This window comes from Sminthopsis crassicaudata, chromosome 3, assembly GCF_048593235.1.
Source record: "Sminthopsis crassicaudata isolate SCR6 chromosome 3, ASM4859323v1, whole genome shotgun sequence".
Lineage (NCBI taxonomy): Eukaryota > Metazoa > Chordata > Mammalia > Dasyuromorphia > Dasyuridae > Sminthopsis > Sminthopsis crassicaudata.
The window spans coordinates 649,238,972-649,253,771 of NC_133619.1; the positions used below are offsets into that span (position 1 = coordinate 649,238,972).

At 39.7% G+C, this 14,800-nt stretch overlaps 1 protein-coding gene across 1 annotated transcript in view; it reads left to right on the forward strand.

Annotated features, from left to right (window-relative positions):
* The window catches only part of WDR87 (WD repeat domain 87), an 86,072-nt gene that overhangs the window by 21,570 nt on the left and 49,702 nt on the right, over positions 1–14,800 (forward strand). The window contains exon 4 of the mRNA XM_074302642.1: positions 460–737. Within this exon, the coding sequence (XP_074158743.1) occupies positions 460–737 (278 nt within the window). The remainder of the gene's footprint in view (positions 1–459; positions 738–14,800) is intronic.

Below are 14,800 nucleotides of genomic sequence, written 5' to 3' on the forward strand. Positions count from 1 at the left end.
ATCTGGCCCCTTCCCGCTGGGCTCTCCACCTGGGCACCCTATGGCTCTGCATCATTTTTCCCAAGAGTCCAGACTCTGGGAGGCCCCCGGGGTTTAGTCTCTGACTCCTCTGGCCTCCAGCACTGTCCTACAGTCCCTTCTCATTGTAACAATGACAAGTCTGGGCAGGCAAAACAGCAAGCCAAGGCACCCAGGCTCTAGACTTGCTATATGACCTGCTGTGTAGAAAGCCCTGGGCAGACCTGACAGACTGAATCTAAATGGGAGGGCACCTACTCACTGCTCCAAGGGCCCTATACACTTTGACATTCTGTGTTAAGGTCCTTCCCAGCCCTGATGTTCCCTGTTCTGAGATCCCTTCCCCCCCTGATGTTCCCTGTTCTCAGATTCCTCCTGACCCTAATGTTCCCTGTTCTGAGGGCCTTCCTCCAGACTTCATCTTGGCCTTGGCTTCCTTAGGAAACAAACCATAGGAGATGAGAGTTTGAATCAGATACTGGGCATTCGGCCAGTGGACCTGCAAGTTCTATCTAATCAGGTGGACAAGTACATCAAGGACGACCTGACCCAGGGGACTAAAGAGCAAGAGTCCTTAGAGGTCAAAGAGATGGAGGAGAAGGATGTGACTGATATAATGGAGACCTATAAACTGCCTGAACAAGCCCCAGAGCCTTCCCCCAAGGTTGTCAAGGCTCCCAAAGGGGCCAAGCATCCACGCCGATCCACGAAGTCTTTAGGTAAGTATGGCTGGGATCCCTGGAAGCCCTAAGGAAGAAGAGCCTTTGGCGCCCTGAGGCCTACCCCAAGAGGAAAGCACAGGTTAGGAAGGGCCTTGATGAGGGACTTTATGAAGTATAATCAAAATGTTGGGGTTTCAGAGCCATTTTGCAAGGTGTCTCAAAAGAATTTGCAGGCTCAGTATAGCTAGGGGCCGGATAAAGCACCAGCCCTGAAGTCAAGAGGACCTGAGTTCAAATTTGATCTCAAACACTTAACACTTCCTAGCTGTGTGACCCTGGGCAAGTCACTTAACCTCAACTGCCTCAGGGGGAAAAAAAAAAAGAAAGAAAGAATGAATGAATTTACAGGCTCAGACCTATTTCCAACTCAAGGAGTAAAGTTTATCAAAATTGTAATGCCAATTAAAGCATACTCAATTCCAGAAGAAGTTGGAAAAAAACCAGGAAGGTAAATTTATAGAGAAAAGTTAAAGGAACCAGGTGCTTCATGTCCTAAGAGCTGCAACACATCATTCGTGCTGTTGGGATCCAAATAATTTTGGGGTAAAGGAATGAAGATCATCTTCTGGAACTGCTTCAGGCTCATAAGAGGAGGAGAGCTGACCCTCCCTAGTGCAGTCCTGTTTGAGATGGATAGATGTTGAAAAGTGCAGAGTCTCGAGATAAGGTAGAAGATAGGAATCAGATTGAGCAAGTAGTTGGAGGTTCATGGCTTAGATACTAGACAAGACAAAGCTCAGGAAAACGTTGGATAACAATTGGTATGGAAACACCAGTAATAACACCCTTGCAGGTTAAAGGACTTGGGAGGGCATGTAAGTATTCTTTTTTTTTATCTATTTATTTATTATTTTAAAAATTTTTATAATTATAATAATTTTTGACAGTACATATGCATGGGTAATTTTTTTTTTAACAGCATTATCCCTTGTACTCACTTCTTTTCTGAATTTTCTCCTCTCTCCCTCTACCCTCTCCCCTAGATGACAGGCAATCCCATACATGTTAAATGTGTTACAGTATATCCTACATACAATATATGTGTGTAAAACCGAATTTCTTGTTGCACTGTAAGAATTGGATTCATAAGGTAAAAGTAACCTGGGTAGAAAGACAATAGTGCAAACAGTTTATATTCAATTCCCAGTGTTCCTTCTCTGGGTGTAGCTGATTCTGTCCATCATCGATCAGCTGGAAGTGAATTAGATCTTCTGTATGTTGAAGATATCCACTTCAGTCAGAATACATCTTCATACAGTATTGTTGTTGTTGAAGTGTATAGTGATCTTCTGGTTCTGCTCATTTCATCTAGCAACAGTTCATGCAAGTCTCTCCAAGCCTCTTTGTATTCTTCCTGTTGGTCATTTCTTACAGAACAATAATATTCCATAACATTCATATACCATAATTTACTCAACCATTCTCCAATTGATGGACATCCATTCATTTTCCAGTTTCTAGCCACTACAAAAAGGGCTGCCACAAACATTTTGGCACATACAGGTCCCTTTCCCTTCTTTAGTATTTCTTTGGGATATAAGCCCATTAGTAACACTGCTATATCAAAGGGTATACAGAGTTTGATAACTTTTTGGGCATAATTCCAGCTTGCTCTCCAGAATGGCTGGATTCTTTCACAACTCCATCAACAATGTATCAGTGTCCCAGTTTCCCCACATCCCCTCCAACATTCATCATTTTTTCCTGTCATCTTAGCCAATCTGACAGGTGTGTAATGATACCTCAGAGTTGTCTTAATTTGCATTTCTCTGATCAATAGTGATTTGGAACACTCTTTCATATGAGTGGAAATAGTTTTAATTTCACCATCTGAAAATTGTCTGTTCATATCCTTTGACCATTTTTCAATTGGAGAATGGCTTGATTTCTTATAAATTAGAGTCAATTGTCTGTATATTTTGGAGATGAGGCCTTTATCAGAATCTTTAACTGTAAAAATATTTCCCCAATTTGTTACTTCCTTTCTAATCTTGTTTGCATTAGTTTTGTTTGTACAAAAGCTTTTTAATTTGATGTAATCCAAATCTTCTATTTTGTGATCAATAATGATCTCTGGTTCTCCTTTGGTCACAAATTCCTTCCTCCTCCACAAGTCTGAGAGGTAAACTATCCTATGTTCCTCTAATCTACTTATGATCTCATTCTTTATGCCTAAATCATGGACCCATTTTGATCTTATCTTAGTATGTGGTGTTAAGTATGGGTCCATGCCTAGTTTCTACCATACTAATTTCCAGTTTTCCAGGCAGTTTTTGTCAAATAATGAATTCTTATCCCAAAAGCTGGGGTCTTTGGGTTTTTCAAACACTACATTGCTATAGTTATTGACTAGTTTGTCCTGTGAACCTAACCTATTCCACTGATCAACTGGTCTATTTCTTAGCCAATACCAAATGGTTTTGGTGACTGCTGCTTTATAATATATCTTTAGATCAGGTACACTTAGACCACCTTCCTCTGACTTTTTTTTTTCATTAGTTCCCTTGCAATTCTCGACCTTTTGTTCTTCCATATGAATTTTGTTGTTATTTTTTCTAGGTCATTAAACTAGTTTCTTGGGAGTCTGATTGGTATAGCACTAAATAAAGAGATTAGTTTAGGAGGTATTATCATCTTGATTATATTCTCTCGGCCTATCCAAGAGCACTTAATGTCTTTCCAATTATTTAAGTCTGACTTTATTTTTGTGGTAAGTGTTTTGTAATTTTGCTCTTATGATTCCTGACTTTTCTTTGGTAAATAGATTCCCAAATATTTTATACTCTTGACAGTTGTTTTGAATGGAATTTCTCTTTGTATCTCTTGCTTTGGATTTTGTTGGTAATGTATAAAAATTCTGAGGATTTATTTTGTATCCAACAACTTTGCTAAAGTTGTGAATTATTTCTAATAACTTTTTAGTAGAATCTCTTGGGTTCTCTAAATATACCATCATATTATCTGGTATGTAAGTATTCATTTTCAGTACAACATATATAAGGCAGTGTCTGTAACATGTCTGGACCAACAAGACCCACACTACAAATATGTTATTTCCACACTAGTAACAAACTTGAATAAAGCTAACTTTTTTATTGCTATAATGCAAAATATCTAATTAAGTCATCCCTCTAAGAAAACTGATTGCACTAAAATTCTTTTCTCTAAACCATACTGAAGATGTTTCAGATTTAATTTCTTTTTTTTATTAATTTTATAATTATACATTTTTTGACAGTATATATGCATGAGTAATTTTTTTATAACATTATCCCTTGTATTCATTTTTCCAGATTTTCCCCTCCCTTCCTCTACTCCCTCCCCTAGATGACAGGCAATCTCATACATTTTACATGTGTTACAGTATTACCTAGATACAATATATGTGTGTAAATCCAATTTTTCTTGTTGCATGTTAAGTATTGGATTTCCGAAGGTATAAGTAACCTGGGTAGAAAGACAGTAGTGCTAACAATTTACATTCACTTCCCAGTGTTCCTTCTCTGGGTGTAGTTGTTTCTGTCCATCATTGATCAACTGGAAGTGAGTTGGATCTTCTTCATGTTGAAGATATCCACTTCCATCAGATTTAATTTCAATCGAATATCAGTTAGATCCCAGAGACAGTATCAATATCCAGTTATTCTTATATTATTTCAAAATATTTAAGGACCTTATTTCATACAGATTTATATCTAGTAATAGGCAGATGATTAGGCTAGATACTCATTTGCCTAATTATTTAGTATATAATGATTATGTACTTTCAGATTGAAAATGGCAAGATCTTACATATTTGTATCATGCTCATGGCTTCTGCTGACAATTTGCTCTGATTATAGAAATTTGACAAAAGAGGAAAATTCAGGGACATGATTATAATAGTATCAAAACTAGTCCTTCAGGCTTCAGCCTGAGAGCACATGCGTGACAGAATAAAGCAATCCTTAGCTCTGTTGACAACCAATGTCATGGAGTAAGAATTCTACTTCATAACCAGACTTGGGAATAATTAGAAAGGAAACATGCCTGATCAAAAAAACATAACTGGAAAACTGAGTCCCAAAGATCCAACCTTAAGTGGAGACCAAGGTTGTCCTAGGTTTTGCCCAGATATAAACATTTACCTGTAACAGTTCAGAATCACATCCCTCTGAGTAATTTATGGCATTTCTCTGGAATTGTGGTTTACTGACTTATTGCTCTATCAGATAATCATACCCAAATTCAAAACTCAAAAGAACATCAGCTACAGTCCCAAGAGATTTTATCTCACATAGCAAGTTCCATTAATCACAGCTTAAGGCTGTGATTGTACTATCATGTAGTTGCAATAAGCAATAAAATTTTACCAGGACTCACACACATAAGAGATTTCACTTAACATCTTTTACATATTATTCTTGTCTTCTTCAGTTTAAAGTCTTCCTGATGCAAAGACCAATCATTAGAAATCAATTCTATATAATAAACAAGCTTTAAGATTCTCAGTAAACACATCCCTTGTTTAGGAATTATACATCCCAAACAGGGATATCTTGGGACTGATGACCTTGCCTACACTGATGGATTCAAGAAAATTGACAGAGGCAGCTAGGTGGCGCAGTGGATAGAGCACCAGCCCTGAAGTCAGGAGGACCCGAGTTCAGATGTGGTCTCAGACACTTAACACTTCTTAGCTGTGTGACCCTGGGCAAGTTACTTAACCCAAATTGCCTCAGCAAAAAGAAAAAGAAAGAAAGAAACTAAATTGACAAGCTTATAAATTAAGGAGAGTTGACAGACTCGAGAGAAGATGCTGAGCTTGCTGTTCCTACCTGTCCACCCAAACTATCCTTAGAGCTTTTGTGGGCTATGCTCTTTGATACCTCCCCTCACTTTGTGAAGGGGGAAAGATGCTTCTCACATTCAGACTTCAAGGTAAACTAATAAAGCTTTCACCTCATCCCTCTTTTTCCACACAGAGTAATTACCAATTTTAGGTTTAACATAATGGCAGTAACTCTATATAACTCAGTTAACAATCTTACAATTTTCATAAGAAATAGTCAAGTAGTCTTACCTGTAATTTCCTCTTAATAGGAAAGGTGGAAATACTTAAACAAATTTTCCATCATCTTTTCATTGTTCAGTGCGATGGTCCAGTCTAGCTCCTCTGAAGGACTCAGAATATGTCCTTGTCCCACCTTGTGGACGCCAATTATAACGTGCTGTTGTCTCCAGAAGCTGCCAGTCACTCTCTGGGAGGAGATCTGCTGTGTCAACTCAAATCTCTCGGACAGATTCTTCTTCCTGTAGTTGCCGTTAACTCTCATCCAGAGAAATTACTTCCCTTCCTGCAGAGAGCCAACTCAAGTCTGGTCTAGAGCAGAGACTCCCTTTTTCCTCCAGAGCTGCCCTCTTTATCCTCCCAGAGAATGGGTGTGGGATAATGCAAGGGCTTCTGGGAAGAATTACTCCAACCAATGAACTTGCTCCTCCTAAGCATGCAAGTTCTTCCCCAGGAAAGGCCGGAACTAGAGAATTGTCAAGTACCCGACTTAGCACTTAGTAAGAACCTAATATCTCATTATCTCATTAGTACTTAGTAAGAACCTAACACTTACCTCAAGCTATTGCAGCTTTGAAAGTTCTCAGGGAGGGTTTGAGCTTCCCTGATAGTTATATTGCATGAATTTTCCCTTTTCTTTCAGAGAGAAAACAAGACAATTCTTAAGAACTCAGAACAGAATCTCTCACAAAAATGGATAGGATTCTCATATAATTTACACTCAAGTTTCCAATTTTAACATACATGGCAACATATTTTTAAATTGACTTAATTTGTGAGATTCCCTAAATTCTAACTAGATGCTCCAATCAAACTCAATCACTTTATGGTTTGATTGTCCAATTCACACAAATTGCTTCTCTTTTGGGAGCAGAAAGGGGTTAAATGCCAGGGTTTTTTTTTTTTTTAATTATAGTTTTTTGGTTTTTTTTTTACAAGATATATGCATGGGTAATTTTACAACACTGACAATTGCCAAGCCTTTTGTTACAATTTTTCTTCTCCTTCCCTCCACCTCTTCCCCCAGATAGCGGGTTGACCACTACATGTTACATATGTTAAAGTATAAATTAAATACTATACACACACACACACACACACACACACACACACACACACACACACACACACACATGTCCAAACAGTTATTTTGCTGTACAAAAAGAATCGGACTTTGAAATAGTGTACAAGTCGTCTGTGAAGGAAATCCAAAATGCAGGCAGAATTCTATGTAGTGGTTCATAGTCATCTCCCAGAGTTCTTTCGCCGGGCATAACTGGTTCAGTTCAAAATGCCAGTTTTTATTTCACAATGCAGACTTTCATCTAGAAATTTTCACTGAAGCCTCCAGAAGCCTGACTCCTAATAATGCAAATGCAGATTGCTTGCTACCAAAGTTTTTATTGTGGCAGTTTTTATTGCTTTTTTTGTTGTTTGTTTTTCCAAAGTTTCATGTGTTCTGGTAACACTGTTGGTGCAAAGATTACAATTTACATATCTCTTTAATGGGTTTTAATTAAAGCCCCTTTAAAACTATTTTTACTATCATAATTCAAGTAGCAGTTTTCATTCATTCAAGTAGCATTTCACTGAGTAGATTCTCTCCCTCCCTCTCTCCCTTCCTCCTCCCCCTTCTCTATCTCTCTCTGGTTGTCTCTGTCTCTCTGTCTCTGTCTCTGTCTCTCTCTTTGTGTCTCTTTGTCTCTGTCTCTCTCTTTCTCCCTCCCCCCTTTCCCACTCCATGCATTGATCCTGATGCATTTGAGGAAGGAGAGAAGGGGAAAGAAAGAGAAAGAGACTATTTTTCTTCTATGCACTATCCTCCAAGTTCTAGGGAGCCCAGTAGTGGTTATTTTAATTTTGGTGAATTTGCTTCCAAATTACTTCCCCACAAAATCATTTCTCTCAACATTGGCATTATATGTTGGTCACATCTAAAAACCCATATAAAGTCATCAAGTATGATGTTATTACATCCAATAAAACAATATTCACATAGCATTTGCCCTGAACAAAGCACAGAGATAAAGTAATTTACCATAAATCACATAACTAATACATTTCTGCAATCATAACAGAGAATAGTGGTCTTGCCAAAGGCAGAAGCTAACTGTCTCTCCCACTTCACACTGTCATGCTAGGCCCTGTCAGCCCCCCAGATTCTTCTTAGGCAGTTGCTGAACATAGCCTGCTGAATGTTGGGGTGGCTGGTGCCAGGATCTCCCTTTGGTGGTAGTATAGTCAGGTGTCAGGGTTCAGGGAATATTGACTATGGGACCTGACTCCTATTTCCTCCCAACTGGGTTGGGGAGGTGCTTAGTGAAGTATGTGCTTCCTGCAGTTGCTGCCTCCCTCCTGTTTCTACCAGGTGGGTCAGAATTTGGGGTTTCAGACATCACGAAGTGCTGTGATGTGGGGACGATCTGCCAGTGGCTGCTGGAGGTCTAACTCAGACCTGTAGAATGGATCTCTCTTCATGTGAGAGGATGATGATGAAACAAGGAGACTGAGAAGCAGTTGTGTTTTTTGACCACTTTCCTCTTCCCTTTTGCCTCCAATTTATTTTATTCCCAACCCACAAGAAACATCTGCCTAAGTAAAGGCTGCTTTGCAACTCCTTCAAGTGTTATGATTCAGAGTTGTGGAGGCTCTCGGAGAATTGACCTGTCCCTTCCCCTACGTATGGTCCTTAATAATTCCCTGCTTTTTGTTTTATGGAAACATGATTATTCTTCCCTTCCCTCACAGCACGGTCAGTAAGTTTGTGCATTAGCTATTATCTGAGTCCACAGGCTAAGGAATCTGAGTCCGCATGCTAGGGGGTGCAAACAGCACTATAGCAGGTGTTGAAGCTTGTGAGATGTCATGGAGGCAAACTTTCAAATGGAGAAGTGGACTATAGTCAGAACAGGCCTTTAAGTCTCTCATCAGTCTCCTGGCCGGGCCCTTTGATTTGTTGGCCCATTTAATTATCCCAACTAAAAAAAATTTTACCAGGCTCTTCTCCCTTTCCTTCCCCGAGGATTACCAAAGGAACTCTGGGAGGATCCTACTTACAAACAGCTCTCAAGCACTGCTGCTTCTTTGTCTCTTGTGTTTCTTATGCCCCACGTTGGGTGCTATATGTTGTGATATGGGAGCCATCCGCCATTGGCTGCTGGAGGCCTAATTCAGACTTGTAGAATGAATCTCTTCATGTGAAAGAATGATAATGATACAAGGAGACTGAGAGACAGTTGCATTGTCTGACCTCTCTCCTCTTCCCTCTGCCTCCAATTTATTTCATCCACAAGGACCATCTGCGAAGGCTGTTTTGTAACTCCTTCAAGAGTTATGATTCACAGCTGTGAAAGCTCTCAGAGAAATGACCTGTCCCTTCACTTAGGCATGGTCCTTCACAACAAGATGTCTCAAAAATTTTTGCAGGTTCAGACCCACCTCCAAGTCAAGGGGCAAAGTTTATTATAATTGTTAGCAAAAACTAGGAGCAAGAAGGTAAATTTATAAAGAAAAATTAGAGGAAACAATTGCTTCATGTCCTAAGAACTGCACTACATCAATAAGACCAGAGTTTGATTCCTACCTCTGGTACTTGGTGCCTGTGTTCTTGGGCAAGTCACTTTCCTGCTGTGGGCCTTGGGATCCTTATCTACAAAATAACTAGGTTGGATTACTTAATATTTTTTCCTTACTTTTTTCAAATAGTTTTATTTTTCTGCCAATGCAAATGTCTTTTCTCCCCCCTAGTCCTGTTCCATTCTTGAGAAAAATAAAAAATACAAAAACATATAGTCAGGAAGCAAAATAAACTCTTGCATTGGCCATGTCCAAATCCTATGGCCTCATGTACTGGAATCTGTCTTTTTCTTCACCCTGAATCCAGTAGTTCTTTCTCTGGTAGCAAGCAGCAGCAGATTCATCAAGAGGCATCTGCAATTGCTATGGATCATTGGGTGGATCATAGTTGCTACATTTTTTCAAAAACTTTTTTTTTTTAAGGCAAAGATTTTTTATTCTTTTTTTTTTTTTTTCATTTCCAAATTCTTTCCCTCTCTTCTACCCAAGGAGAAGACAAGAAAAAGGAAATCTATCACAAATATGTATTATCAGGGAATACAAATTTTCCCAGTAGTGAAAAGAAGGAAGGAAGGAAGGAAGGAAGGAAGGAAGGAAGGAAGGAAGGAAGGAAGGAAGGAAGGAAGGAAGGAAGGAAGGAAGGAAGGAAGGAAGGAAGAAAGGAAGGAAGGAAGGAAAGAAGGAAGGAGGGAGGGAGGGAGGGAGGAGAGAGGGACAATGGGAAGGATTGAGGGAAAGAAGGAATGAAGGAAGTTTTATCTGTACTCTAAGACTATCTTTTCTCTATCTGTAGGTAAATAGCATGTTTCATCATGAGTCCTCTGCAATTGTGATTGGTTATTTTATTGATCAGAGTGGCTAAGTCTTTCAAAAATATTTGTCTTTACAATATTGTTTTTATTATTATAAATTGTTCTCCTACATCTGTTTACTTCACTCTGTATCAGTTCATACAAACCTTATCATGCTTTTCTGAAACCATCTCCCTCATCATTTGTGTGTGTTTGTGTGTATATGTGTATACACACATGCATACATATGATGAGAGTTAGGAAAGAGGGAACCCCTTTTGGTTCAGTGCAAGGATAGTCTAGTGACAGCACAGAGTCCCCTATAAAGGAATTTACAAGCCCGAAAATCTAGATTGATTAAAAAAAAAAAAAAAGGTTTATTGTAGGAGTTTGGAAGTAAGGGTAAAGGTAGAAAGACACCAGGGCCAGAGGTGGTTGCTGGGCAGACAGGAACCCTTAAATGGCCAGAAGGATACCATGTTTTTTTGGGGGGGGGCTCCTGCAAAGAGTGGACTTCCAGGGTTCCCCTTTATAATCTTGAAAGTGGGTGGAGTCCCAGGCTCCTGGATGGTTTTGGCCAGGGTTAGCATTGAATAGAATTCAATGGGTTTTTAGATAAGGAAGAAGCTGTTTGTGGGGATTGGGGAAACCTGAGCAGATAGTGGGGGGCTGGGAAAGCCCAAGCTAGCTCAGATCCAGTGGGGGCTGGGAAAACCCGGATATCATTGGAATTCAAAAAGGGTAAGAAAGGAATCTTAAAGGGACCTCAACCCCCATCGTTTCCCTCCTCAAACAGTTAAGACTTAAATTCATTTTAAAAAAAGGATTTGGGGCAGCGTCCCTCATTTGAGGCAAAGTTGAAGATTTTCTCCAAAGACCTTCAGAGTAGCGGGGTCTCCTCTTCTTGTTCCCCCCTTAGTCACCTCCAGATGCATGTGGGAAAAGGGGAGATGATTTCCTCTTAACTGCTTCGAGCTGACAAGGGTCGTAGAGATTTGGGGTTTCATGCCAGGAGATGAGGTGTGAGGTGTGGGGGATGGGGGATGGCAGGGCATCTAGGGGGTGTCCCAGTCAGTTGTCCCCAGTCACTTGTCCAGTCTATGTTCTCCAGGCTGAAGGGCGGCTGAGAAGCCAAAGTTTGAAGTCGAGAGAAAACAGATCTCAGGAACAGATTAAAAGTGGGGTGTCATCCAAGGTGGACATTCAGGGGAATGGGGCCTTTAGCAAGAAATACATCAGGTCCCTTCTGTGGGCTGCTTGTAAAGTGCTGATGAACCATCTAACTATCAAAGAGAAATAGGAGAAAATGCTGAGAGAAAAGATTATTTGTAGCCTAGCCCTTTCATCCCTAATTCCTCCTGGGGTTGGGATTAAAGGGTGTGGACTGGGAAGTCAGGGGAGGCAAGAGGCCTTAATATCTAGTATATTTAATAAGCCACTGATCTTTTGTGAGGCAGGGTCTAGGTATGAGTATATCCCTGATTATCAGGGCTGCAGATCAAGATAAGAATGCAATTTAAGCTCTTGGAAATATTTTAACTGTGGTGCTTTTCTTTAAAATAATAGAGTTGGTTACTCAATAAGCAAAGATCCTGAATCTTTTCCTTCCTAGTTTCCCCACTCTTTGTGGGGGAGGGGTGGAAGGGATCAGAGGCAGTGCCAAATATCAGGATGCCTACCCAGCTTACCGGCCCCTGAGGTATTTGGGCTGTCCTGGGATAAAGGGAAACAGGACCAGACCCCAAATTCCTATCAGGGAGCAGGACGCTGGGGGCCAGGTCAACCCCTGTGGTGTTTCACTGTGGGGGTGAAAAGGCAAAAAAAAATGCAAGAACATAACAATAACATAACATAAGCAGTTAAAAGTCAACCTTCAGTACAAAAATAGTTTTAACCCAGTTTTATTCCAATCAATTGTCCCCCTAACTGTCAGAGGGTGGAGCTTTAAAACTCCTAAAAAGCATTAACTATAAGCCCAAGAAATCTTATCTCTAAAAACAGTTTTTATTAATCAGATTTCTGATAAATTATAAACAAATATTTATCATAACCTTATATTGATAGCAGTAAGGAATTTGTCCCAATAAGTTCATAACTTAAACAATTATCATATCCAAGTAGATGTTTCATAAGTGAACATTATTCATACAAATCAGTTTGCTTTTAAAATACCCAATACATAGAAAAATATCCCAAATTGTATATTGTCCTTAACAGAAGCATTTTCAAAAGTACAAGGGAAAAAAAACTTATTATTTTAGAGGTTCTGACCCAATACAGTACAATCAGTTTAAATTTATACAGAATGTCCTATTCCACATAAAAGAATTTAAGAAGTTCTTAAAAATAGCAGTTAAACTTTCAGAAATAAATCCTACCAAGGTATGGATCACATTTAAAGTGGCAGAAACCCAGGCTAAGTTTGAATTTTATTGCTCTTTCCCACCCTCTTTTATTTTGAAAGGAGCTAGCTTTGATGAGTGTGTTTTGCTGGCAGCAAAGGAAGCCCTTTCAAGGTGGGTGGAGATAGATTAGCTAATCTGTTCAGTGGAGTTTTTCAAGGCAAGTGAATTTCTGTATTAAGAGGCGGTAACCAGCCCCAAGCACCCCAATTCTATAGCTTTTGTTCTCTTTGGGTGTCCCCAAGAGAGAGGGATACGACAAAAACTTTAATTTTTGACAATTTCACAGAAGTATTTACAATTGACGTCTCAATGGAAATACCCAGCTAAGTGTAATAGCATCCAATCAAGTCCTGGGAAATTGGGCTATTCGTCTCACTATAGAAAAAAAGGGTGGGGGCTTTCAAAAAGGAAAAACAAAACCTCATGAACGGTAAATCAGAAAGACTGAAATAGAGGCAAGAACAATCAGACTATTGGGGTAGGTCTCCAGAGAGATGACATAATCAGGGGGAAGCACTATCTTGATAAGACATTCCCATAGCTTGGGATGGGAGAGGCATTCTGATATTCTAAACCGAAGTTCTTTTACACTAATCAGGTCTTCTGATAGGGAGGCCAGGGAGGTGTGATGGAACTAAGAAGCAGGGAAACTGAAACGGGGCTGAGTCAGGACAATTAGGGAAACTAAGTTAGGAAAATAATAAACCAGACTAAAACTAGAAAAATTCAAGGATTTTTGCAAGAACCAGTTTCTCCCTGATAACCCCAGAATTATTAGCATCAAACAGCATTCCTCATTCAGGGAGACACACAAGCCTCCCTGTAAGAATCTCTGCAGTTGGGGGGCATCTCAGGTAGAGATGGACAGTCTTAGGTCTGTGGTAATTTGTGCATGAAACAGCCTCTGTTGAATAGCAGTGCTCAAGGCAGTTCTGCTTCCCTAAGAGGGGCTCCAAGAGAGGGAAGAAATGGGGCTTAGAGTAACTCCACCTGTTCCCTTCTCTCTGGAACAGGAGCTGCTAGTAGGAGACAGATTTCTGAGTAAATTTTGCAATTAGACCAAGACAACCCACCCCAAACCATTAGAGTCCTGATATCAAAATGCTGAAATAGTAATTAAGGAACTGGGGTACCAGGGGTGGAGAAACAGATTCAATCCTTGGACAGGTGTCTGATTTTTGGTTGTTTCTAAAGAATAATCCCAAAGACTGAATAAGGGATTTCAAAGTTAAAACATAACCCAGCAAAATTATAGTCTAATAAAATTTAAGCAAAGAGTAAAATAATTTCCAATTCAGTGTGAACCTAAGAAAAATGTATAAGTTTTTCCAAAATTCCTGACTAGATGTAATCAGTTTCCTTCCTCCCCCTTTTTACAGAAATTATCAGATCATACATAACAGACTAATAAATTTCCTAAAATCCCTCAAACATACAATGATAGTTACACAGTTTTAGCAAATCCCCCAGTTTTAATGAGTCTTAAAAATAGATCAATTAATTTAAAGTGGGTCTACTAGAGAATCTTTTACAAGGCCAAGCTTCTGTGGAAGGTGGGTGTGGAAGAATTCCATGTGGCCTTTTCCCCACTCCATTTTCAAGAAAGAGGGGGAAGGGGAAGGCAGCTAGCCTTCACTCCAGGCTAACTAGGTGATTAGCAGAGAACAGTGGGTCAATTGAAAGACAAAAGATTCTGCCTCCTCCAACCTTTAGTGAGTTGAGTGTGGGGGTGTTGGAGCACCCTAATTGGAGATATGTGACTCCTGAAATGAAAGTTGGGGGTTAGGGAGAGAGAGAGATTGGAATTCTACCCAGAGTTTAGGTGTTAAGTCAGCTATTTTCTCAAGCCCAAAGTTTGTCTCTGCATTAAGAGACAGCTTGAAGGAGAATCTATTCATATTCTATAGTCCCTAAGCTCCTTGGACTGAAATGCCAGAGAAGCTGAGGCAAGATAGAGATCAGTTTAGGGAAACTGAGGCAGTAAAAAAGAACTGTGGCAGAACAGAATAAAGATTCTAGAGAGGTGCCAAATTGAAAGTAGTTAAGGAGTTTTGAAAATAGGCTCTGTCTTCCGAACTTATTCACTGCTGCAGTTCAGGGAATAAGATGGAGACAGAAGTCATATTTATTCTCTTAACAATTCATTTAATTTGCCTTGATTTGGAATTTTGTTCCCCAGCCAACATTACAAAGTTCTTTTTTTAAGCTACAACCTGGCCAGGACTAGGCTTAGAAAAG